General features: G+C 51.5%; 1 protein-coding gene across 2 annotated transcripts in view; it reads left to right on the top strand.

Moving 5' to 3' along the window:
• Slc8a2 (solute carrier family 8 member A2) overlaps positions 1-26,635 on the top strand; it is a 40,671-nt gene extending 14,036 nt beyond the window's left edge. The window contains exons 3-10 of one of the 2 annotated variants that reach the window (XM_008822158.2): positions 360-1,024; positions 9,146-9,568; positions 14,577-14,680; positions 14,812-14,829; positions 18,634-18,758; positions 19,058-19,157; positions 22,702-22,980; positions 25,017-26,635. In XM_008822158.2, the coding sequence (XP_008820380.1) occupies positions 360-1,024; positions 9,146-9,568; positions 14,577-14,680; positions 14,812-14,829; positions 18,634-18,758; positions 19,058-19,157; positions 22,702-22,980; positions 25,017-25,393 (2,091 nt within the window). In that variant the 3' untranslated portion in view covers positions 25,394-26,635. The remainder of the gene's footprint in view (positions 1-359; positions 1,025-9,145; positions 9,569-14,576; positions 14,681-14,811; positions 14,830-18,633; positions 18,759-19,057; positions 19,158-22,701; positions 22,981-25,016) is intronic. The other variant, XM_008822167.2, reaches the window with a different exon arrangement.
• The last annotated feature ends 205 nt before the right edge of the window (positions 26,636-26,840 follow it).

The following is a 26,840-nucleotide window of genomic DNA, read 5'->3' as shown; positions in this document are numbered from 1 at the left end:
GTGGGTGGGTGAAGGAAGGATGGATAGATGCGTGGGTGGATACATTAATGAATGAAAGATGGATGTGTGGATGGAAGGAGGATGGATGGGTGGGTGGATAGATGACGATAGATGAGTTAGAGGATGGATGGGTGGGTGGGTAGATGGAGAGTGGATGAGTTGGAGGATGGGTGGGTAGATGGTGGATGGATGAATCACAGGATTAAGTGCATGGCTGGGTAGATGAAGGATGAATGGGTGCGCCTGTGGAGAGATGGGTGAATGGGGAGAGGCAGAAATGAACAGAGATGAGCAGAGGAGTGGAACAGAGAGGCGTGGACATGCGCAGCAATGCAGTGCTCACGGCTGGCCACCTGCAGGTGTGGGAGGCTCTGCTGACCCTGATCTTCTTTCCGGTGTGCGTGGTGTTCGCCTGGATGGCGGACAAGCGGCTCCTGTTCTACAAATACGTGTACAAGCGCTACCGCACCGACCCGCGCAGTGGCATCATCATCGGGGCAGAAGGCGACCCGCCCAAGAGCATCGAGCTGGATGGCACGTTTGTGGGCGCCGAGGCCCCGGGTGAGCTGGGCGCGCTGGGTCCGGGCCCTGCCGAGGCGCGCGAGCTGGATGCCAGCCGGCGCGAGGTCATCCAGATCCTCAAGGACCTGAAACAGAAGCACCCGGACAAAGACCTGGAGCAGCTGGTGGGCATCGCCAACTACTACGCGCTGCTGCACCAGCAGAAGAGCCGCGCGTTCTACCGCATCCAGGCCACGCGCCTGATGACCGGCGCCGGCAACGTGCTGCGTAGACACGCGGCAGATGCGGCCCGCCGGCCTGGCCCCGCTGATGGCGCTCCCGACGATGAGGATGATGGCGCCAGCCACATCTTCTTCGAGCCCAGCCTGTACCACTGCCTGGAGAACTGCGGCTCGGTGCTGCTGTCGGTGGCCTGCCAGGGTGGCGAGGGCAACAGTACCTTCTATGTGGACTACCGCACCGAGGACGGCTCGGCCAAGGCGGGCTCCGACTACGAGTACAGGTAGGTCCTGGTCCAGGTGGGTCCCCAGTCCAGGTGAGCCGTCCAGGTTGGTCCCTGTCCAGGTGGGTCCCCAGTCCAGGTGGGTCCTCAGTCCAGGTGGGCAGTCTAGGTGGGTGCCTAGTCCAGGTGGATCCTCAGTACAGGTATCCAGTCCAGGTCCGTACTGAGGTGAGTCTCAGGAGGTAAAGCATAGTGTTGTGGCCTGGGGTGGGGCCTCAGGGATGCCTGTAATGTGGGACCCCACCCTGCTATTGGGGGACCTGCTGTGTGCATGCAGAATGTGTTCATTCACTCATCAGGATGCAGTCATCACTCATTCATCCACTATTCATTCACTCACTCATTTCATAACTCATTCATCATTCATTCACTCATTCATCCTCATACCTTCTTCATCATGAATCAATCCTTCATCAACCATTCATCATTTTTCAATAACAAATTCACTGCTCAGCACTCATTCATTCATCACATACATCATTCATTCACAAGCACCTACCACCACACACTTTTGTAGGCACTTGGCACACACGTCTGAGCACATGGCTGTGTGCAGGCTTCACCACCCCTCTCCACTACCAACCCGGGGGACCTGAGAGAGAACGCCACAGGTTGTTCATGAACACATTTCTAGTCAATGAGGCTTGGCTTGTTTTCATTCCTAGAGATGGAGCCCAGGACCTCCTGCATACTGGCAAGCACTTTACCACTGAACCCCACCCCCAGGCCCTCACTGGGGGGGATTCTAGGCAGGGACACTACCACTGGGCCACACCCCAGCCCCTCAATGGGGAATTCTAGGCAGGGACACTACCACTGGGCCACACCCCAGCCCCTAGCTGGGGGATTCTAGGCAGATGCTCTACCACTGAGCCATTACCCCCAGCCCCCCACTGGGGGATTCTAGGCAGGTGCTCTACCACTGAGCCACATCACAGTCCCTCACTGGGGGATTCTAGGCAGGTGCTCTACCACTGAGCCACATCACAGTCCCTCACTGGGGGATTCTAGGCAGGGACACTACCACTGAGCCACACCTCAGCCCCTCACTGGGGGATTCTAGGCAGGGGCTCTACCATTGAGCTAAATCCCCAACTCCACTATCAAATGTTTTATTACCTGGAAGAAATAACCCTACCTCCTGCTTCAACACATTTACAGTGTGCTAACTGAGTGCCAGCCACTGTTGTAGGTGACATGTTGATGGGCCCCATGATCACAAGTTATCTGCGCCTCTTATTTCAGGACCATGATGCCCTGCTGTTTTGTGTCAATTCATTCATTTGTTCTGTTTGTACATATAGGGTCTCATGTAGCCCAGGTTGGCTTTCTCTATTTGGCTGAGGATGACCCTGACCCTGAACTCCTCTTCCACCCCTGGAGGGATTGACTTTCCAGACATTTTAATCATTATAATTTAATTGTATCTCTTGTTACCTGGAAAGATAATTGCTCCCCACCACATATCCATAGTAAATACATTTATTGAACACTAACTTTGTACCTAATTTATTCTCCAGTATTATCCACTGCTTCATGTGTCAAAGCCACACAGTTTTAGCTATTGTAGCTTTGATGCATGCTTTATTACCTGGTTGATCAAGTCTGCCCCCTACCATTATGAAGAATGAAAAAGACTCACTGAACATCTAGAGTCCATTCCAAAGAGAGTTTTAAGTGTTTCTGTAATAGTGAATGGAAGTCCCAGATAAAATCAATTCCCTCAAATTTTCTCTCCAGGAGTCACAACTTATCCACATCTCTGGTTTCAAACCAGGCCATTTTAGTGGGATGAAGTGGCACAGGACTGTCATTTAGAAGGCTGAGAGAGAAGGATTTGGAGTTAAAGGGAAAGCATGGTAGAGGCAGATAGCTCAGTCATTAAACCACTGGCCTTGCAAATATGAGGATCCAAGTTAGATCCATGGCACTCAGGAGGCTGAAGCAGGAGGATAGCATGTCTATTATTTGGTTTGTTTTTGAACTTCTGCTTGTTGCCTGACTTTTGAAGGCAGGAGAATCAGAAGTTCAAGGTCATCCTTGGCTAGCAAATTGGGTCCATCCTGTGCTACATGAGACTCTGCCTCAAAAAAAGTCCCCCAAACAAATACTAACTGGAGACAGATAGTGACCAACATGTCCCCCAGTTCTTTTCAGTTCCTTCACAAAACAACTCTCTTCTCCCAAGCCTCCCAACCTCAGTCTCTGTCCTTAGCCCTCTTCAGACATAACTAAAGAGCTCACCCACCCAGCAGTTCCTACTGAGAGATGCTTATCACAGAAAGATAGTGTTGATAAGATCTCTGCCCTCTTCGGGCCCACAAATGTTCCATCTATTAGTAGATCTTCTGTGAGTGTGTGAGAGTGTGTGTGTGTGTGTGTGTACAGGTGTGTGTGTGTGTCCATGTGGAGGACAGAGGGCAATCTGGGGTATTAGTCCGGTATTATTCATCCACCCTTTTGTTTGTTTGGGGTTTTGTTTGTTTGTTTGTTTATTTGTTTGTTTTGAGACTGGGTCTCTAGTCCCACCTGGAACTTGGTAGACCAGGCTGACCTCCATCTCACAGAGCCTGCCATTGCCCCCCGCCACCAGCCCTGAGATTAAAAGTGTGTGCCACTATGCCTAGCTCCACCCTTTTTGTTTTGTTTTGTTGGTCTTTTTTTTTTTCCTTAATTTTTTTGAGACAGGGTCTCCCTGTAGCCCAGCCTCCTGAGTGCTGGGATTAAAGGCGTGCGCCACTATGCCCAGCTTCTTTTCATTTTTAATTAATTCATTTATTTTTCTTCTCTTTTAATATTTTACTTATTTTTATTTTGTGTGTTATGAGTGTGTATTGCCTGTATGTATGTAAGTGCACCCATGTCCTGCAATGCCTGTGGAGGTCAGAAGGAAACATGGGATTCCCCTGGAACTGGAGTTAGCCACCATGTAGGTGCTGGGAATTGAACCCAGGTTCTCTGCAAGAGCAGCCAGTGCTCTTAACCGCGGAGTCAACTCTCCAGCACTTTATTTATTTTTATTTTTATTTTATATGTAGGAGTATTTTGCCTGCATATAAGTGTACCACCTGTGTGCAGTGCCCACAGAGACCAAAAGAGGGCATCAGATCCCCTGGAACTGGAGTTATGGATGCTTGTTAGTCACTGTGTGGGTGCTGGGAATCAAACACAGGTCCTCTGCAAGAGCAGCCAATGCTCTTAACTACTGAGCCATCTCTCCAGGCCCTTGTTTTGTTTTTGTTTGTTTGAGATGGTCTCACTCTGTAACCCAGGATGGCCTCCAACTTAAAATCCTCCTGCCTCAGCCTTCTGAGTGCTGGGACGGTGGGCATGTGCCACCCCTGAGGAAATTCAGCACCGAGTAGCTGTGGCATGGTCTCCAGGACCCTTTTTGCATTTTCTGAAGTCCTGAGCATTTCCAGGCATAACCACTTCCCTCTCCTCCCATTCAGCCAAGAACCACACACCACACTCTGCCCTCAGGTCTCCTTAGTCTCCTTTGTTCTCAGCTTCTCAGATTTCCTGTGACTTTCGCGTCCCTGATGCTTTTTGTTAAAAATTCCAAGTCACCCAAGGCTACATAGTGAGACCCTGTCTCGAAAAATATTTTAAAAATTTTAAATTTGGGGCTGGAGAGATGGCTCAGCAGTTAAGAACACTAGTTGTTCTTGCAGAAGACCTGGGTTCAAATCCCAGCCCCACATGGCAGCTAACAACTGTCCGTAACTCCAGTCCCAGGGGATCCGACAGCCTCTTCTGACCTCCGCAGCCATTGCACCACATGGATACACTGACCTACATGCAGGCAACACACGCATACACATAAAATAAGAATAAAAAATAAAAATTAAAAAAATTTTTAATTTAATTTATTATTATTGTATGTGTACATGTGTGAGAGTGTGGGCATGCTCTTTCCACATGTATGCAGAGATCTGTGGAAAGCCTATGGTGATCAGTTCTCTACCAAGTGAGTTCCAGGGACTGAACTCAGGTCATCAAGCTTGGTGGCAAGTGCCTTTACCCACCAAGTCATCTTGCCTGGCCTTATTATTATTATTATTATTATTATTATTATTATTATTTTGTTTGTTTGTTTGTTTGAAAAATGGAGCTAACCAGCGCTTTCTCACAGTCACTGTCACAGCACCGAGGGGAGCAGAGGGCTGTAGGTCTACCCTCAAGAAGTACACAGCACAGAGACTGGTGAGTGGATATTTGAGCTGTGCTGGAAAAGACACAGAAACTGGCTGGGCGTGGTAGCACACCTTTAATCCCAGCCCTAGTGAGGCAGAGACAGGCAGATCTATGTGAGTTCAAAGCCAGCCTGGTCTACCTAGTGAGTTCCAGGCCAGCTGGAGCAACAGGGAGACCCTTCTCAAAAAAACCAAAAAAAAAAAAAAAAATGGAGCTGATATCCCCAATGCTATGCTCTCCATTGAGTCTAAATTTGAAATATCCTGAGGCTTTGGAATACAAAGTTTATTTCGTTGAGGTTTTTTGTTTTTGTTTATTCATTTGTTTTGTTTTTTGAGGTCAGGTATCCTGTTACCCAGGCTGACCTGGAACTTGCTATGTAGCCAATAATGATCTTGAACTCCTGATCCTCCTGCCTCCATCTCCTGAGTACTGGGATCACAGTGTACAGCACCACACCTGGTTTATGCAGTGCTGGGGCTTGAACCCAGGGCTTCTTGCATGCTGGCAAGCACTGTATCAAATGAGCCACATCCCCAGCCCACAGGATTCTGAGAGTCTAACATCCATATGCAAATATCACCAGCTAACTTCTGTTTTAGTTGACTTGAGACAGGTTCTGGCTATATAGCCCAGGCTGGCCTCAAATTGGTGATCCTTCTGATTCAGTCTCCCAAGTGCTAGGAATATAGTTGGCCACCACCATGGCTGGGTAAATTTGAGTGAGCACTCCTTCTGTATAAACTCAGCTTTCTCCTTTGCACACCACCCCCACCACAATGCAGCGAAGTAGCCACAGCCATTAGCTTCATCGTACAGCTGAGATCCTGAAGTCAGAAGTCACACAGTTGAGCTGGACTTGCAGCTTGTTAGCAACAGAGCCCTGTCCCTCCAGTTCTGATCTTGTCACTTATCACAGGACCTTGGGGTCCCTGTGTCTTTCTCACTGAGCCTGGATCCTCCTGAAGAACCTTTTAGAGCTACTCCGCAGTCCAGCCAGAACTCCAATTAGAGGTTGTGCTGAACCCCTCACCTACAGGATGGGAGGCCATAGATGTGTAAGATTCATTCACATCTCAGTCTGGGTGGGGCATGGCTCATCAATAGAAACTTGCCTAGAATCCTCTAGTGAGGGGCTAGGGGCGTGGTTCAGTGGTAGAGCACCTGCCTAGAATCCCCCAATGAGGGGCTGTGGGCATATCTCAGTGGTAGAATACTTGCCTAGAATCTCCCAGTGAGGGGCTGAGTGTATGGCTCAGCCACAGAGCACCTGCCTAGCAAAACATGCATCTGTTTCCATTCCTATTACTGTAAATAAAACAATAAAAAAACAACAAAAACCTTATCCTCCTAATGATGTCCACAGCCATGCTAAGACATGCCCATTCATTCTAGTCCCCTCAAAATTTCACCCTGAATAATCAGATGTCACTTCAGGTGCCCTCCCCGAAACTGCTGGTTACAAACTCTTGTAGGTGTTCAGAGACCTAGGTCTGTTCTCTCCTTCCTCTGCTCTGAAGCTTCCCAGGATCGATCTCTCTCTCTCTCCCTCTCTTTCTCTCTCTCTCTCTCTCTCTCTCTCTCTCTCTCTCTCTCTCTCCTGAAATCCTTCCCAGGGCTCATGAGGCCCTGTGAGATCTGTCCCTGTCCCTTCCATGTTGCCACCTGACCCCTTGCTCCCTGCACTGCAGCTGCACTGGGCTCCTGGCTGCTCTTAAACACACCAGGACAGCTCCAGCAAAGGCCTGTTCCCCTTCCAGTGTGTGCTTCCCCAGTTCCTCCCCACTCCCTCCCCATCAGCTCCAGGCCATGGCTCCCCTGTCCCATGGGCCTCCCTAAGGCAGCCCCCTCTTCCCACCCTCTGCCCTCTACTCAGTTCTTCTCCCTGGCACCACCACCACCTGATGCTACATCAGAAGCTCCACCCAGGCAGAGGCGTTTGTCCCACTCTGTTGATGTGTGTTATCGCTTTGCTTTGTTTGTTTGTTTGCTTGCTTTTTTAAAAAATATTTTATTATTTTTATTTTATGTGTATGAGTATTATGTCTGCATGTAAGTGCACCTGTGTCGTGCAATGCCCAAGGAGGACAGAAGAGGTTGTTGTATCCCCTGGAACTGGAGTTATGGATAGTTGTTAGCTGCCACGTGGGTACTGGGATTCTGCAAGAACAGTCAGAGTTCTTAACCACTGAGCCATCTCTCCAGGCCCTGCTTGCTTGTTTTTAAAAATATTTTATTTATTGTTTTTATGTGCATGAGTGCATTGCCTTGCATGTGTGTATGTGCACCCATGTCATGCAGTGCCCATGGAAGTCAGAAGAAGGAGTTGGATTCCCTGGAACTGGAGTTATAGATGGTTGTTAGCTGCCATGTGGATGCTGGGAATTGAACCCGGGTCCTCTGTAAGAGCAACCAGTGTTCTTAACTGCTGAGTCATCTCTCCAGCCCCTGCTTATTTTATGAGACAGTCTCACTATGTAGTCCAGACTGGCCTGCAACTTGCTATGTAGACAAGGCTGGTCTTGAACTTAATTGTGATCCTCCTGCCTCTGCCTCCCAAGTGCTAGGTTTGCATGTATGAGCCAGCATGGCTCCTGTATTTCCCTGACATTCTTAGGCCAGTGCCCAGTTAGTATCTATGGGATGGATAGGTGGATACATGGATGGATGGAGTGTAATTAAATTGTGAAATGAGCCATTGGGAAAGGAATCCAGCTCTGCCATAAGGCTGTGAGACCTGCTGGGATGGGGCCTGGTCTCTACTCTGTCCCCAGCATGGCTCAGCATAGCTCAAGGGCTTGGGGGAGGGTTTGCTGAGCGAATCAATCCAAATTAAGGAGTGGGGACTTTCTCCTGGGGGCACCTGAGAGCATAGGTTTTGCTGTCATTGCTGGATTTGGGGTTGATTGGTTGGTCTTGGTTTTTGAGACAAGGTCTCACTTTGTAGCCCACAGTGTTCTGAAATTCACTATGTAGCCCAGGTTGGCCTTGAGCACATGGTGATCCTCCTACCTCCTAGGGCTAAGATTACATGCATGAAACACTTCACTCAGCTTTCGAAGTTTTAAAAATTATTTATTTTTTATTATCTTTAATGCTTTATTTTATTATTTTTATTTATGTGTAAATAAACACATGTGTGTCTGCCATGTGAGTGTGGGTGCCCTCAGAAGCCAGAAAAGGGTGTTGGATACCTGGAGGTGGAATTACAGGAGGTTGTGAGTCCCCAGATATGGGCACTGGAAACCACGCTTGGTTCTGGCAAGAGTAAACAGTGCTCTTAACAGCTGAGCCATCTCTCCAGCACCTTGAAAATTTTTAATTGAATTTATTATTTGTGTGCGTGTGTGTGTGCATGTGAGTGTGTATGCACGTATGGACGCCCATGTGTGCCATGGTGCCTAAGTGGAGGTCAAAGGACAACTTGCCAGCCAGAATTGGTTATTTCCTTCCACTTTGTGGGTTCTGGGATCTAACTCAGGTCGTCTGGCTTGGCAGCAAACTTCTTTGCCCTCTAAGCCATCTTCCCAGCGCCCACACAGGACTGACTGCTCAGAAACTCTAACTCCAGCTCCAGGGAATCAGGGAATTTGATGTCCTACCCTGGCCTCCCTGGGCACCAGCACAGAGGTGGCATATACCCACAGAGACACACATAATTAAAAACAACATGGTGGCACACACGTTTAATCCCCCCTGGGGGGGGCAGAGGCCGGTGGTTCTTTGTGACTTTGAGGCCAGCCTGGTCTACATAGTGAGTTCTAGGCCAGCCAGGGCTACACAGTGAGACTCTGTTTCTAATAATAGCAAATCTTTAAGGCACACCCTCCTCATCCTTGTGAGACTGGCCCTGTCTGCTCCCCTTTCCTCCGGGAAGCCCACCCTGATGCACAGGCCTGATGCCCTCCTCCCATCCTCCTGCAGCGAGGGCACGCTGGTGTTCAAGCCTGGCGAGACACAGAAGGAGCTGCGCATAGGCATCATTGATGACGACATCTTCGAAGAGGATGAGCACTTCTTCGTGCGGCTGCTGAACCTGCGCGTGGGCGACGCACAGGGCATGTTCGAGCCCGACGGCGGCGGGCGGCCCAAGGGGCGGCTGGTGGCCCCGCTGCTGGCCACCGTCACCATCCTGGACGACGACCACGCGGGCATCTTCTCTTTCCAGGACCGCCTGCTGCACGTGAGCGAGTGCATGGGCACCGTGGACGTGCGCGTGGTGCGCAGCTCGGGCGCGCGAGGCACCGTGCGCCTCCCCTACCGCACGGTGGACGGCACGGCCCGCGGTGGCGGCGTGCACTATGAGGACGCATGCGGGGAGCTGGAGTTCGGAGACGACGAGACCATGTGAGCGGGACGGACTCGAGGGATGGAGAGGCGGAGACGGCAAGGGGGCAGCTGGGCCTGAGGGAAGCCCTTGGCTGGAGGATGAGGCCTGAGGAATAGCCTTGGCTAGAGGGTGGGGAATGACTATAGTGAGCCTGGCCTGGCCTGGAGGGTGGGCGTTTGTGGTGGGCGGGGCCTGAGGGATGGCCTGGGCTGGAGGGTGTGGCAAGGCTATGGTGGGCGGGGCCTTGGATGGAGAGCGGAGCTGGGCCTGAGGGATGACTTTGGTTGGAAGATGAGGCCTGAGGAATAGCCTCATTTAAAGGGCAGGGGTAGAGCTGCGGTGGGCGTGGCCTCTGCTGGAGGGCGGAGTTGGGACTGAGGGATGGCCTTGGCTGGAGGGTAGGGTGGGGTGGGGCCGTGGTGGGTAGGGCCTAAGGAATACCCTCAACTGGAGGATTGGAGAATGCGGGTAGTGCCTTTGGGATGGCTTCAACTGGAGGATGGGGCCTGAGGAATAGCCTTGGCTAGAGAGTGGGGTGGGGCTACGGTGGCTGTGGCCTAAAGAATGGCCTTGGCGGGAGGATGGGGTGGGGCAATGGTGGGCAGGGCCTGAGGGATGGCCTCAGCTGGAAGATGGAGCAGGGCTACAGGGAGTAGGCAGGACCTTGAAGGGAGGAAGTAAAGATAAGGTAGGCTTGGCCTGAGGGAATGGGCGTGGCTGAGATGGGGGGGGTGGCATTAAGTGGGTGGGAGCGGTGCTAAGGTGAGACAGGCTAAGGAATGGCCGAGGATTGGGGCGGAGATGGGGACCTTGTCTGATAGAGAGGTGGAGCTTGAGAAATGGTCTTGGCTTGGGCTGACGCTGGGGCTGGGCCAATGTGGGTCAGACTGGATCTTGACCTTGGCTGGGGTGGGGGGGCGAGACTGTGGAGAGTAGGCGGGGACATGAAAGGAGGAAGCTTGACAGAGGTGTGGAGCACGAGGGTAGAGGTGCGCTATTGAAGTAGCCTTGGTTGGGAAGTGGGGCAGGGCTGTGGGCATGGACGAGGCCGTGGTGAGCAGGACCTGTGAAATGGCTTTAGCTGGGAGGTGAAGTACGGCTGTGGAGACAAGGCGGGGCCTTGGCAGTGGGCGGGGCCATGCAGAACAAGGGAAGTCGATGGGCCTGAAAAGGGGCGGGGCCCCGAGTGGACTTGGAGAGTGGAGTTGGGAGAGGCAAGTTGGGTTTGTAAAGGGGCGGGGCCTGTGAAGGACTGTGCCAGAGAAATAATTTGGGTAGAGGGATGGGGTCCTAGAAAGGGGCGTGGCCTCACGGAGGGGCAGGGCCTAGTAAGACCAAGCCAGAAGAGAGCTTGGCTGGATAGGGGAGTGGTACCTTGGCTATGGGCGGGCTCTAGGAGGCGGGACCTGGGAGTGGGCGGGATCTGGGAGGTGAGGCTGGCGGGCTTGAGGAAGAACCTGGGAAAACAGCAGAAAAGTGCGGGTCCTGGGGAGGTGGGACACCGTGGTCCTGCGGATGTGGGGTACCTGAGTCCTGGGGAGGTGGGGCACCGGGAGCGTCCTATATAGGCAGACGGACATGGCATCGCAGACCTTATGCCCTGGCACGGCCACAGAGGCCCACAGCTCACCTCCCCCGCGCCTGCCAGGCGCAGCCGGTGCAGCTCCTCCGCGCCTGCCGCCCCCGCAGCGGCTGGCTCCCTCCTCCTGCCGCCCACGCGCGCTCCCTGCAGCCGCAGGGCCTCCACCTCGGCTTCCCCCCCATCCTCCCCCCGCGCTCAATGGTTCTCCATTTCTGCGCCCCTGACTTCCCAAACGATGCCTCTCTGGCTCTGTCTTTAGCCGTGGTCCCTGCACAGCCGTCTATGTCTATGAGGCCCTGTCTCAGAGTTAGTCGCTGCTGAGAGTGACTAGTTCATCTCCCAAACCCAAGGTGCAGGGGCAATGGATAAAGTTGTCTTTTTGCTGTCTTGGTACTTCTGGTAATCTAACCCGCATCTCTCCTGCTGCTACAATTCCACGGGCCTCTCCTCCCCCACAGGGCTTCCCCAGCCTGGGATACCCGCTCTCCTCCTGCCTCCTCCCAAGCTTCCAGCTGTGGCTTCTGGAGACAAGCGAACAGGAGGCTAATTAGCGTTTAGAGAAACACATCCGTCCTCTGATGGGCAGGCGCTAATTAGAGGCGCCTTGAAGCAACAGGCTGGAGTGGAGGCCGAGACAGGATCAACACAGTGTGTGGCAGAGACAGGAAGAGTCAGAGACAGAGTAACAGAGACGGAACAGGCAGACGGAGACGCACAAGACACCCAAAGGGAAGAGGGAGGAGGCAGGTACCTTGAGGGAGATGGAGAGAGAAGGGCAGGCTGGGGAAGAGACTCCAACCCAGGGAACTGGAGTCAGAGAGAAACCAGAGAATGAGACAGAGACTGCGTCTGAGACGGGAGTCTTGGGAAGTTGAGGAGTAGAATGGAGTTTCCAGGAACTGAGGGAGAGGGGCTGAGGAGGAAAGCTGCTTCCTAAGATCTCAAGAAAGTCCTTCCCTTTGTCTTTCTTGAGTTTCTCCGGCCGTCCTTTCAGTTGGAATTCTTGGCTCCCTGGGTGTTCGGCTGTCAGGGTGATTTGTCAGGACGCTGGCTGACAGGCCTGTCACCAAGCCTCAGTCACTGTGCGCTAACAGCTGGTGGCGAGTCTGGGAGAGTGCGTGTGCCACCATGTCAATATGTCAGGATGTCTTGGGAGACTCCACACCCCCTCACCCCTTCTCCCCACCTCCCGGCTCCTAGATGCAGGGTTTCAGCACCGCGGACAGCGCCAGGCCCACGCCCTGCCCTTTTCTTCTGACCTAAGAGAAATTCACAAAGTAGTTTGAAACCCAATGAGGCCTAATGGCGCGTGCCTGCAATCCCAGCACGTGGATGCGGAGGCTGGAGGAGTGCCATGAGTTCCAGGCCAGTCTGGGCTATAAGTGTGAAACCCTGCCTCAAAAGCTTGTTTTACAGCTCGAGCTGGGGATATAGCTCTGTAGGTAGTGTTTGCCTGGCGTGTCCAAAGCCCTGGGTTCTATCTCCAGCACCACATAAACGAGGCATGGTGATGCTTGACTGTAATCCCAGCAGTGGGGTGGTGGAGGCAGGACAATCAGGAGTTCAAGGCCATCTTTGTCTATACATCAAGTTTGAGTATTTTAAACTATTATTGTGTATGATGAGTGTGTTGCTGTGCATGGGACAGCACATGTGTGGAGGCCAGAGGACAACTCTTCAGAGTCAATTATCTCCTACTTTTTACTGGGTTCCAGGGATGAAACTCAGGTCATAAGGCATTTGAAGCAAGTAAGCATTTTTACCTGCTGAGCCATCTCACCAGCCCTACCTGGGCTACATGAGCTCCTGTCTTAAATAAATAATCTTGAAACCAAAAGGGTGGAGGTGGGCGTCTGTCCTCACAGGACCGTCTGGCAGCACACCAGCCTTGGACCCAGTCACTGTGCTGTGTGTGTTCCCTTGCTGAAATGTGTCAGTTGAGCCCACTGCCTGGTTGGAAACCTTCTGTCTGAGCATATTAACTTTGATTATTTCATTCTTTGGGCCCCAAGGGATGGAGACAAAAGGGAAGAATGTAGATAAAAAAGGGCTAAGAAGGAGGAGGGATGGAGGAAGAGATACAGAGACACAGACACACAGAGAGAGGCAGAGAGATGGGAAGATGAAAGAGAGACAGACATGCAAAGAGAGATGCTGAGGGGATGCACATGGGCAGCAAGAGGCCCAGAGGGAGAGATGTAAGCCTGGAGTGCACAAGCCTGCAATCCCAAGCTTTCAGAGGCAGAGGCAGGAGGATGGTGAATTTTAAGCCTGGGCTATGTAATGAGTTCAAGACCAGCCTGGGTTACATAGAAAGTTTGAGGCCAGCCTGGGCTATATAGTGACACCCTGTTTCACAAAAACAGCAAAAAATAATTAAATACAAATTAAAAGAGCAAAGTCTGAGGAAGGAGCGTCCGAATGCCATAGAAGGGGTTTGCAAGGTGGTGATGTCTCCGGCTGTGCTGGGGGTGTCTCGGGAAGGAACAGGCAATCTGTTCCCTGTGATCATGCGCTGCTGGAGGATGACTGCGGGTGCCGTGGCTGTGCGCTGCGTGGGTGGGTGACTGGTAGAGCTTCCTCTATTGGTGACTGTGTGGGTGGGGTGTTTGTGTGGCTGGGATCTGGGGCCAGGCCTTATGGGGCTGGCTCCATACAAGGCTCCTCTAGCCAAAAGAGTTTCTGGCAGTCAATTTGTGAGCATTCTGGGCTGTGAGCATTAGCAGTTGCAGGTGGGGTGGGAGCTGTGTGGGTTGAGTGCCTTAAGGGGACAGGTAATGTCAGGCTAGTCCTTACCCCACCCTGGTTACCATAGGAACAAAAATCCCTTCCTCCTTTCTTCCTTCCTTCCTTTCCCTCTCTAGCCCTGGCTGGACTTGATCTCATGATAATTCCCCTGCCTCCGTCCCTCGAGTAACAGCAGATATGTGTTTGTGCATGTGTGTGAGTGTTTGTGAAGACCAGAGGATCACCTCGGGTGTTACCTTCAGGAACACCGTGCACCTCTTCGAGACAGGGTTTCTCATTGGTCTGGAGATCACCATTTAGTCCAGTTGGATCAGCCAGCCAGCCCCAGAGATCCTCCCATCTCCCCCTCCCCAGAGCTGGGATTACAGGTGTGTGCCACCATGCCTGGCTTTTTGCCTGGGTGCTGGGTATTGAACTCGGGCCATTGGCTTGCGATGCAAGCACTTTACTGACTGAGCCATCTCCTTAGCTCCTTCCAGGTCCAACTTCATTCAGCCACATGATTTGAGCTCTTGGGGCTGTTTCTGACACATGGGGAGGAAAATTGCGCCTCAGTCCTAGGGTGGTTGGGTGTGGCAATACAGATGAGAGTCTGGGACAGAGTTGGTGCTGAGGCGACCGGTGGCTATTGCAGCATCCTCTGGTGGCTGTGGGGAGGGGGCTTTACGTGGCCTTTCTGCCTGCCCCTCCCCCAGGAAGACCCTGCAGGTCAAGATTGTGGATGATGAGGAGTATGAGAAAAAGGACAACTTCTTCATTGAGCTGGGCCAGCCCCAGTGGCTTAAGCGGGGGATCTCAGGTGAGTGGTGACAGATGGCCACGGGAGAAGCAGGGGGTCCAGGGTTAGTGGGGGGGCCCTGGGGGCTCATGAGCATGAGCTTTCAGGGGAAGTGACTCTCTCATTGTGTCCCTGTCTCTGTCTCTCCTCAGCTCTGCTCCTCAACCAAGGTGAGTGAAGGGGCTTCTGGTGGGAAGGGGAGGAGCCATTGGAGCCCCAAGGGTGGGTTTCAGGCTGGCTGGATGTGAGAGACAGGTAGATTCATGTGGGTGAGGGTTAGAGCTGGCTGGGGGCTGGGGGTGGGTTATCATAGATGTCAGGATGACACTTGCTATCAAAGTTGGGGAGCATCTGGGCTTGAGGTGGGGTCCACAGGAATTGAGTTTGATGTTGGTCAGGACAGGGGTGGATGGGGATCTGAGATCCGTGTTCCCACTGGGTCAAGATGGGACCTGAGATGGAGATTGTTTGTGGAGCTTGTGATAGAATCAGATTAGAATTGGGGTCCTGACTGTATCAAACTTGAGTTTGGGGGCTGGAGAGGTGGCTCGGTGGTTGAGTGCTTGAGGACCTGAGTTGGGTTCCCAGAACCCACATTGGGTAAATCACAGCCACCTGTGGTTCCAGGGGATCCAACACCCCCTTCTGACCTCCTCAGGCACCTGCATGCATATATGCATGCACACACACACACACACACACACACACACACACACACATGCACACACACATAAAAAAAATAAATCTGGAGCTGGAGAGATGGTTCAGTGGTTAAAAGCACTTACCACTTCCAGAGGATCCAAATTCAAGTCCCAGAACTCATATGGCAGCTCACAGCCATCTGTAGCTCCAGTTCCAGGGGATCTGACTCCCTCTTCTGGTCTCTGTGGGCATTTCACAATATGTGGTACACATACATATACACATGCCAAAGAGTCATACACATAAAAATAATAAATAAAGAATGAATGAATAAATAAATAAATAAATAAATAAATAAATAAATAAATAAATAAAAATCATTTTTTAAACTGAGGTTGGAGTTTGAGGAATTTGACTTAGAAATAGGTCAAGGAAGGCTGGGGATGTAGCTCAGTTGGTAGAGTGCCTAACTAGCATGAACAAAGCCCTGGGTTCCATCCCCAGCACCTCATATCTGAGTGTGGTGGTGCAGGCCCATTATCCCAGTATTTGAAAGGGGAGCGGAGACAGGAGGACCAGAAACTAAAGTGCATCATCAGCTGTATAGTGAGTGTGAGTCCATCCTGGGCTACTAAAAAAAAGAAGAATTAGTGTCAGGGGGTCAGAAATTGGGGTCAGAGTTGAGAGGCTAGAGCCAGTGGCTTGGAGACAGTGACAGGAGTTTAGGGGCAAGATCTCTATTGGAGCCTGCAGCTAGGAATAGTGTGAGACTAAGACTATACCAGTTAGGGGAACAAATACAAGCTGCAGTAACAAACAGGCCTGCCAGTGCCCAGTGCTTGCTACAGTAGAAGTGATTGCTTGCCCAGGTGAAGTCTATGAGTCTATCTACATAACAGGTGACTTTCTTCTCCCATGTGGCCTTTTCATCCTGTGGCTCCACCCACCATTCAACTTGGCTGTTTTCTCCAGGCTCTCTGCAGCCAGCTTGCAGCTGGGCAAGAGAGTTCCCAGGACCATAAGGGAGACCTCCAAGGGCCAATTGCCCATCACTTCTCCGCACATTCTACTGGCCATAACTGTCCTGATGCTGCAAAGAAGGCTGGGAAATGTAGTCCAGCTGTTGGCCCACAGGATTGGATGAATGGGCAGTGGTCTCTGCCACATCGTCAAGTTCTTTGCCTAGTGGTTGTGTCCACACAGGGAGCTTGAACTGAGGCCTGGCACTGAGTGTAGAGTTGATATTGAACTCGCATTTTGGACCAGGCTTGGGGTTACTGATGGGGTCTAGTTGACATGGAGGCTGAGTAGTAGGAGTGTGTGAGATCAGATCTGGGATTGAGGGTTTCGATTTGAGGTCAGAGTTGGTGATAGCTCTATGACCACAGTTAGAATTAGGCTTGAAGTTGGTGGTCAGAGCTTGGGGTGAGTTGGTGCTGGGCTTGGAATAAAAGAAAGAAATACTTGGGGGAAGATAACTGACCTCAGGGCCAGAATCTGGGTCCAAGATCTGTGCTTGGGGTGGGTGTCCTCCTCCCTCACACATTGCATGCACCCTAAGGAGCCTCCAGAGCTCAGCTGCAAAGACCAGGCCTCCTCCCACAGGGTGGTGATGGTAATGACAATGTTAGTGATAAAGAAAATAACTGAGGAGCTGGAGAGATGGCTCAGTGGTTAAGAGTTCTGGCTACTCTTGCAGAGGACCTGGGTTTGGTTCCCAGCACCCACATGGCAATAGCCATCTGTAGCACCAGTTCCAGGGGATCTGATGCCGTCTTTTGGCCTCTGAGGACATTGCATGCATGTGGTACACTTACATACCTACAGGCAAAACACTCATACATATGAAATAAAAATAAATAATTAGAGCTGGACGTGGTATAGGCTGGGTGTGGTGACACATGCCTTTAAGCCCAGCATTTGGGAAGCAGAGGCAGGTGGATCTCTGTGAGTTCAAGGCCAGCCACACAGTGAATTCCAGGCATGGTGGTGCACACCTTTAATCCTAGTACTCAGGAGGCAGAGGCAGGCAGGTATCTGTAAGTCCATCCTGGGCTATTAAAAACAGAAGAAGAAGAATTAGTGTCAGGGGGTCAGAAATTGGAGTCAGCGTTAAGGCCAGTGTTTTAAATTTCATTGTATATATATTTTTATGTAACCTGCTTCAGGTTATTTCTGGAAAAATGTGTTAAAATTGCCTCTCTTTGGAATAATAAAAATATTCTTAAAAAAATAAAGCAAATACGAAATTGGGAAAGTAAGGAGGCGGGAGTGGATCTAAGAGGAGATGAATGGGAGAGTGAATATGGTCAAAATACATGAAATTCTCAAACAATTAGTAAAATATTATTTTTAAAAGTTGGACTGTGTTAATATTATGACATTAACATGATATCTTGAGAACAAAGAAAGTTAAGGTGATAGCCTAACAGAATGTGTTTGTAAGTCAAGTTGATAAGGGGTGGACTTGAAATGGCTTATCTTGGTTGTCAACTTGCCATACTTAGGAAGACGAAATCTCACTTGAGGAATTTTCCCCATTAGATTGGCCTGTGGGTATGTCTGTGGGGCATTTTCTTGGCTGTTGAATGATGGAAGAGGGCTCAGCCCACTGTGGGCAGTACCACCCCTGGGCAGGTGGTCCTAAGTTTTATTTTTAAAAAAGGGTAGCTGAGCAAGCCAGAGGAAGCAAGCCAGTAAGCAGTGTTCCCCCGTGGTCTCTGCTTCAGTTGCTGCTCCAGCGTCCTGCCTTGAGTTTCTGCCTTGGCTTCCCTTAATGACAGCCTGAAACCCGTAAGCCAAATAAACACTTTCCTTCAAAAATTAAAATTAAAAATTAAAAAAGATTAAGGCCAGCCTGGTCTGCATAGTGAGTTCTGGGTTAGCTGGGGCTACATGGAGACCCTGTCTCAAAAAGTCAAAATAATTTATAAATAATTAATTTAAAAAGAAAATAACTAAATATTTACTGTATGTCAGGCACTATGCTAAGGACTTTCACAAATTAACTAACTTAACTCTCCCAGCCACCCTATGAGGTAGGTGTCATTATTGTGCCCATCCCACAGATCTGAAAACTGAGCCGAAGATATGAAACTGAGATTTGAAGGCACTACCTGAGGTCACACAGCTGCCACCCAGAGCCCATCGATACGATAGAACTACATGGGTCTCAGGCTGAGGGAACAGATTTGGTCAGAAGGGAGCTCAGAGGGGTCACCGAGGAGGTGCCCCAGAGAGAACAGATAAGTTTTCACTATCAGAGGGAATAGTCATGACAGGCCCAGTTAGGCAGGCCTCCTGGATGTCTAACCCCATCCTTTATGCTGCAGGAGATGGGGATAGGAAGTTGACTGCCGAAGAGGAAGAGGCCCGGAGGATAGCAGAGATGGGCAAGCCAGTTCTCGGGGAAAACTGCAGACTGGAGGTCATCATCGAAGAGTCTTATGACTTTAAGGTGATCCCTCAGGGCCTCTCTCCTTCCAGAAGCCTGACCTGGGCCATAGCCACAGGGAGGGTCTGAGGATGGGAGACCGTGAAGATCCCAAAGTTGGTACCCCAGGGAGGCCCCTGGACCGCGTCTGGGCCCGTATTCAGCACCGTGGACAGCGCACGACTCCTTCCCCTTGCAGGCTTTCAGGGCTGGGCTGGGGAAGGTAGAGGATCCATGAGTTGTGGGTGTGGTTCCCAGCCCCTCATCATGCCACCCTGGGGTGCACATGGGCAACCATCCCTCTCCGACTTTCTCATTCCCAGAACACGGTGGATAAACTGATCAAGAAAACGAATCTGGCCTTGGTGATTGGTACTCATTCGTGGAGGGAGCAGTTTTTAGAAGCAGTGACGGTGAGTGCAGGTAAGTAAAGGGGGTGAGGAGAGGAAGGGGGTGGGGAGACAGAGAGAGACATCGAAGTACGTGGGGGAACGCAGAAGGCAGAGGAAGGCGCTGAGAGGCCGATAAAGCGCAGAGGTCCTGAGAGGGAGATGCAGGCAGACCGGGCAGCGACCAGCTGACTGATGGCAGCCTCCTGGGAAGGTTCAGCTTGGGCTTCCAGCTGAGGCTGGTGGAATCCCAGCCTGGGCTTTCCCGTAGCAGCGTCAGGAAGTAGGAAGGTAGACAGGTGAAATGGCAGCGGACCTCCCCAAGACAGCTTTGGGCTGGGCTTCTCTGTTGCCTTGGAAACTGTCGCTGGGGGTGGGGGGGAGCACCAGGCTCTCTCCCACCTGCACTGGTCCTTACACATTTTAGTTCTCTCGCGGGCCCTCGGCGCCCCCGTGTGGTCACAGACACAATGGCGCCTGAATCCTGAGAGTCCATCTTGAAAACCCACGCGGGACCCTGTGGGGAAACTGAGGTTCAAATCCAGGAGGGAATGGCCTGAAGTCTCATAGGGAGTACATAAAGGGAGATGAGGTTGCATTTCAGAGCTACATAATATCAGGTTTCCCTCAGGGAGGCCTCAGTAGGGAGGGACTAACACCTAAGGAATTATGGCTAAAAAGAAAGTGGTGGGCCTGCGAGATGGCTCAGCGGGTAAAGACGCTTGCCGCCAAGACTGCTGATCAGAGTTCTGTTCTCAGGACTTGCATGTGGGAGGAGATAACAATCCTGTAAATTATTCAATGTGCGCACACACGCTTTTAAATGAATGAATGAATAAAAGAAACTGGTGAGTGTAGTTCAAAAGTCCAATCTGTGACCAGGCGTGGTGGTATATACCTTTAATCACAGCATTCAGGAGGTAGAGGTAAGCAGATCTCTGTGAGATTGTTGCCAACCTGGTTTACATAGTGAGTTCCAGGTCAGCCAGGGCTATATAGTGAGAGCCTGTCTCAAAAAAGAAAAGAAAAGAAAAAAAAAAAAAACCAAAAACAAGGAGGCTGGAGAGATGACTCAAGAGGTTAAGAGCACCAACTGCTCTTGCAGAGGACCCAGGTTCAATTCTGAACCCACATGGACACGACTAACGACCGTCTGTAACTCCGCAGGACCTACACAGCATTGGCGCACTTACACACGTGTAGGCAATACACTCATATACATAAAATAAAAATAAACAAAAACAAATGAACAAAAGTCCAGGCTGTGAAGACAGAAAGGTACAAGGAGGCCAGCCTAGAGGTGCCTGTGTGGTGGCCCTACCCTCTGAGGCCACATTCTTCAATGTGTCTGAGGGATACATTGTTTGGGTGGGGGACAGGATATAGAGATGATGGGAGCAGCCCTAGCTGTGTCCCTACGGACTTCAAAGTGCAGTGGAGGTTATAGACATGTCACAAGACAGAACCCAGAGGGGCAGATCTGGGAGGGGACAGAGCTAGGAGGAGGTGCTCCTGACCGAGCCTAGGGGTCAGGGAAGGCTTCCTGGAAAGGGGTGTTCTACAAGGTTCTCAAATGGGGACAGTTATCAGCCACAGGAGGGAGGAGATGGCAGGGACGGTCTATGCAGAAGGAACACCAAAGACAGAAGTCTTCAAATGTTTGGAGATGGTGCCCAACTTGGGGCCTGAGGAAAGGGTAGGCTATAAGGCTAGAAAGCAGCGGAGTCCAGGTGTCTTTGAAGCAGTAGGGAGCCATGACCAACTCTGGAGCGGGGCAAGAAGCCTTAGTAAGGCTGTCTGTGGCCAGACTGCACTGCCTCAGCTGTGTCTCACTGTGGCTTGGAAAGGCTTTAGTTCAGAGGAAAATTCAACCAGAAATGACTGGAGACCCCTGACATTTAGTTTCTGCAGGGAAAACCTATGCTAATCCACACTAAGCGTATTTTGCGGTTCAGGGATGTCATTAAACCCTCCAGCTCCTTTTTCGCTTTGCCTTCCCCATCTAAGCTTTTGCCCTTATGGTTGCAGAAGAGCTGCTGCACCTCCGGGTATCCAGTCTGTATTCCAAACAGGAACAGAGAGGAAGCAGGGAAGACAGAAAGGGTGGTTGTCTGTTGAATTGGAGTTTCTAATTTTAGCTTCTAATTCCATTTTACTTGTGGTTTGGGTCAAAGCTTAGTTCTTACAGAAACAAAATCCCACAAAAACCACTTGGTTAAAACTCTACCAATTTAAGCATTTATTTCTTTAGCAAGTCAGTGGATAAGCAAGTGAGAAAAGATGGACAGGGCTATGTAACTGGAGCCCTTGAGTTGGTGGGACACTCTCTCCACCCCCAGCAGGTGTCCTCCTGTTCCCTGGAGAGAGAACTTGGAGAAGACTTGGGGTGGTGCCTGGCAAACTGCTCTGGCATCAGCTGGCTGGCCTGGCTTGACTCTCTGACTACTGGCTGTGTTTCTTATCAGCATTCCTCCAGCTGTGATGCTTGGCACACACAAATGTGCACACTGTTGCTCACTCATCACCTCCTGCTTATCAGTTCAGGATGAGGGCGCCAGACATTTCTTTTGTGCTTTCAAATCACACAAATCACTAGGTGCTAAAAGCTGGTCACAAGCTGTGAGAATTGAACCTCTTTACAAACCTCAGAAAAGACTCAGAGTGCCCGGTGCTCATCCAAGAGAGCTGGGCCTTTTCAGAACCCCTCCCTTTGTCTCATTGCCAGATTGGGGGTGGGGCTACCCACTGTTGCAAAGGGTTCTGGGAAAGCATGTATTTTAGCATTGCTGGCTGAAGGGAATTCTGGGAGAGTGCATATTTTTGTCTCAGGACATGACTGTTGCTAGCCTCAAGGGGTTCTGGGAGAGTGACTAATTTTAGCTGGGTATTTGTCTCTGTTTCACTGTAGGACATTTGGGGAAAGCCGGTGTGTTTAGCTGCATGTGGCTGCTGTTCACCACAGTGAATCTTGGTGTTTGGTTGGTTCATGGTGCTGGGGTTGGAACCCAGGAGCTCCTGCATTCTAGGCAGGTGTTCAGTCTCTGAGCCAAACCCCCAGGTTGCTACAATGAATCCAAGGAGTGAATATTTCTAGCTACGGAGATGGCTTTTTGTGGCTGTAAGAGCTTCTGGGAAAATGAATATTTTTAGCCCAGGACATGGTCACCCCCAAGAAGCCAGGACTACTGAGAAGCAGGGTGTTTTAGCAATATATGTACAGACTCCTCTAGCTGTGAGAGGTTCTAGGAAAATAATTGGATTTACCTGGGGCCAGCACTCTCTTAGCTGCAAGGGATTCTGGGAAAATAAGTATATTGATCTGGGCTCAAAACTCTGTTAGCTGCAATGGATGTTGGGAAAGTATGCTTGTCTGGGTCCAACACTCTCAGCTGCGAAGGAGTCTAGGAAAGTAAGTGTTTTCATCTGGGCCCAAGCAAGGGATTCTAGGAAAGAGTTTTCATCTGGGCCCAACACTTCAAGGCATGCTGGGAAAGTGGTTTTCTTATGGGATTCTATCTGGAAGCCTGACACAATGGACCTGTGTATGCAAAGTGCCCAGCTGGGTCATGTCCCCACAGGGGATGAGGAGGAGGAAGAGGACGGGTCCCGGGAGGAGCGGCTGCCATCCTGCTTCGACTACGTGATGCACTTCCTGACAGTGTTCTGGAAGGTTCTCTTTGCCTGTGTGCCACCCACTGAGTATTGCCATGGCTGGGCCTGCTTCGGTGTCTGCATCCTGGTCATCGGCCTGCTCACTGCCCTCATTGGAGACCTCGCCTCCCACTTTGGGTGCACTGTGGGCCTCAAGGACTCAGTCAATGCCGTTGTCTTTGTGGCCCTGGGCACCTCCATTCCTGGTAAGGCTGGACCGGCTTTGCAGAAGGTGGGGTTCCCACAAGACACCCTAGTGTCTCAAAAAAAACTGTGATGGGGCCCAATAAAAGGCAGGGAGGGAGTCCTGGGGGTGCGGGCTGAATCTCTGCCCAGAGATCAGGGGGTGTCACAGGGGACTGAGGTGGTGGGAAATGGTAGAGGGCAGACTCGAGCTCCATAGGAAGAAGGGGATGGCCACCAGAGTCAGGGCTGGCAGAGGGCTCCTGGAACATCACAAAAACTGCTCTGCGGTTCCACCAAACCATGTGGTACCAGTTTGGGGAAACAGCCAATGAATCTCAGAAGGTCATGAGGGTGTGGAGGCCAGAAGACAACTTGCCAGAGTCAGTTCTCTCCTTCCACATGTGGGTTCCAGGGATGGAACTCAGGTCATCAAGCTTGGTGACAAGTGCCTTTACCCAGGGAGCCATCTTGCCTACCAACACCCAGCTTTTTACCTGGTTCTCATGCTTGCACATTACCCATGAGCCCTTTCCTCAGCCCATTGTTTTTGGTTCCAGCCAGGTCAGGTTGGTCACAAACACTATGTAGAGGAGTCTGGTCTTGAACTCCTACTTCTCTGTCTCCACATCCCGATGTGTGGATTACAGGCACCACCATGTTTTCTTTTTTCTTTTTTTTTTTTTTTTTTTTTTTTTTTTTTTTTTTGAGACAGGTTCTCCTTATAGCCCCGGCTGGCCTGGAACTCATTATAGACCAGGCTGACCTTGAACTCACAGAGATCCACCTGCCTCTGCCTCCCGAGCACTGGGATTAAAGGCCAGCGCCACCACACCCGGGGCTTTTTTTGTGTTTTTTGAGACAGGATCTCAGTCTATAGTCTAGGTTGGCCACAAAACTCATGATTCTCCCACTTCAGCCTCCCGAGCGAGTGCTGGGGTTGCAGGTGATCGTACCTACCCTGGCTGTGTCTCTGAGTCCAGCTAGTAAGGGATGTGCCACAGAAATGGGCAGTGGACTGTGTCCAGTGGGAAGATGGTGGCCTTGGTCCCCTCCCTTCAGTAGGGAGGGCACCTTGGGAGAAGGGGGAGATTCCTTTCCTTCCACAGTGTGGAGTACAGGTGAAGGGACACAACAGCCTGGATTCCAGAGCAGCTGTGCTAGCCAGGCAGATGGTGGGGGAGGCCTAGAAGGCAGCGGGCTCTCTAAAGAGTGGACCCTACTAGAACAGACTGCCAGTCTCATAGAAAGCAAACAGCAGGTCATAAAAAGCAGAGAAAGTAGACAGTGGAGCCTCCTGATTGCACACAAGTCCCAAAGAAAGGCCATGAGTCCTATAGTTGCAATGTATTTGAGCCAACTTACTGTGGACGGGACTTGTATTAGTTATTTTTCTGTTGCTATGATTTTAAAAAACAACAACAAAATTTATAGAAGGAAGAGTTTATTTGGCATAAGGTTCCAAAGAGATAAGAGTCCATCACGGTGGGAGGCAGGGCAGGAGGCAGCAGAGCAGAAAACTGAGCACACACACACATCCTCAGGTAGGCACAAGAAGCAGAGGGAGAGGGGTGTGGGGTCTGCGAATAGGGCAGGGCTGGAACTCTCAAAGCCTGGCCCCCAGTGACGTGCTTCCTTTAACAAGGCCACACCTCCTAAACTTCCACAAACAGCCATCAACTGGGGACAAAGTGTTCAAATACTTGGAGCCTATGAGGGACAGTCTTCATTCAAACCACCACAGGGTCCATACACAGGTTAGTGAATATTACAGAAAGTAGACTGTAGTAGCCCACTCAGTGTACATGAATCCCATAAAAAGTAAACAGTGGAATCCACTCAACACAGATGAATTCCATAGAAAGTCGACAGTGGAGCTCCTGAGTACAGGCAAGTCCCATAGGAGGAGAGAGGGTGTCCTGTAGCACCTAAGCAGACAGTAGACAGTGACGCCTACTGTGTGCACACAGATCCCATAGCAAGCAGGTGAAGGTCTAGTGATGCCATCCCTCCCAGGGTGGCATGCGACCCTCCTAACCCGCATGTTTTATCCCCGCAGACACGTTCGCCAGCAAGGTAGCTGCGCTGCAGGACCAGTGCGCGGATGCATCCATTGGCAACGTGACGGGCTCCAACGCAGTGAACGTGTTCTTGGGCCTGGGTGTGGCCTGGTCGGTGGCCGCTGTGTACTGGGCGGTGCAGGGCCGTCCCTTCGAGGTGCGCACGGGCACGCTGGCCTTCTCAGTCACTCTCTTCACCGTCTTCGCCTTCGTGGGCATCGCCGTGTTGTTGTACCGGCGCCGGCCACACATTGGCGGCGAGCTGGGTGGCCCTCGGGGACCCAAGCTGGCCACTACCGCACTCTTCCTGGGCCTCTGGTTCCTGTACATCCTCTTTGCCAGCCTCGAGGCGTACTGCCACATCCGGGGCTTTTAGGCCCCTCACCACCCCCCTGAGGGTGGGGACTCAGTGGCACTTGCTCTTGGACCCCGTCTGTCTGGACTTAGCCTGGGCCCCTGTGACTCCTGGGTTCCCTCCTCATCAGGCCTCTTGGGGTCAGCCTCCCTTTCTGCCTGGGCCCCTAACCTCAGCCCCCTTCCTCAGCAAGTCTCCTTCCAACCCATCCCTTGTAACTTATACCAAAGCCCTTGACCAGACACCTACCCAGGCACAATTACCTCCTGGGTCTCCCCAGACATCCATCTTGGCTCTGTCCCTTAGCCACTCCTCCATCTGTACCCCAAAGCCTAAGAGCACCTTGTCCCCAGGTACCTCAGAGGGAGGCTGTTCTGTCCCAGGGTGCCAGGGATCCCTACCCTTACCCCCAACCCTCAGGGAGCTCCGTTTGGTCCCCAGGGATAGGAACAGGTGGGTGTATGTGTGAGGAGGGATGCACACCTCCCCCTGATTCCGCCACTCAGAGGCTGGAGAAGGGAGGAGGGACAGTTGGGGATTCTGTCCCCCAGGCTAAGCCTGAGGAGGCACATCTTGAAACCACTTCAGACATTCCAGCGCCCTACTCACCCTCCACTACCTCTGAGAGCCCAGCCACACCTTGGAGGGAGGGGCCTGTGTGTATATATATATGTGTTTGGGGGAGGGGGGACGAGGGAGGGTGCATGTCTTGGGGGAAGGGGCAAAGACAGACTTTTTCTTTGGAGAGGGCAGCACCAGACTCTATAGAGGACTGGGAGTCCAAGGGAGTCCCACTGATCTCCCCTGACTATTCTAGAAGGTTCATTTTGCCCTCAGTGCCAGCCAATCCGGGCAGGACCCTCAAAGAGGAGACCGAGGGTCCCAAAGGACCAATGCTACAAGCCAGCAAATGCTGCCACATCTCTGCCTGTTGGGGGGCGGGGGTGGAGGGGAGGGTGGGTTGGGATCTGGGTGGGCATTTTTAACTTCTCGGGCCTCCTGTATTTTCTTACTGTTGATGTTTCTTGCCCAAAAGGACACCATTGGGGTGTTGGGAGTGCTGCCCACTCCTTGTGACCCTAGTGTGATCCTGCCACCCCCATAACCTCCTGCTTATCCCCAAGGTTTTTGCATTTTGTCATCCAGTTGTGCATTGGCCCCATGGCCCACTGCCCTTCTCTCCCTGGCTCATCAGCATCAGTCACTGTCCCTTCTCTGTGGTTTCTGTACAAATTGCCATAAAATTTTGAAATTCTGCCTGAACAGTCCTCCCGTGGGAAGTTGGGATGCAGCAGGGGGTGGGGGTGTTAATAGCTCTGAGATGGTACCCTGCGCTTTAACTTACCCAGACCTCAGCAGGACACCCCAATATCCACAGGCCACATTCAAGAGCCCCTGGAGCTTCTGCTGGCCACGCCTCTGATCATCAGCCATTGGCTTCTGCTAGCCACGCCCCTGCTGTTCGCCT

The sequence above is a fragment of the Nannospalax galili genome, unplaced genomic scaffold, assembly GCF_000622305.1.
Source record: "Nannospalax galili isolate Female #2095 unplaced genomic scaffold, S.galili_v1.0 scaffold432, whole genome shotgun sequence".
Classification (NCBI taxonomy): Eukaryota; Metazoa; Chordata; class Mammalia; order Rodentia; family Spalacidae; genus Nannospalax; species Nannospalax galili.
Note: the sequence above shows the minus strand (reverse complement) of the source record. Positions and strands in the feature narration are given on the sequence as shown.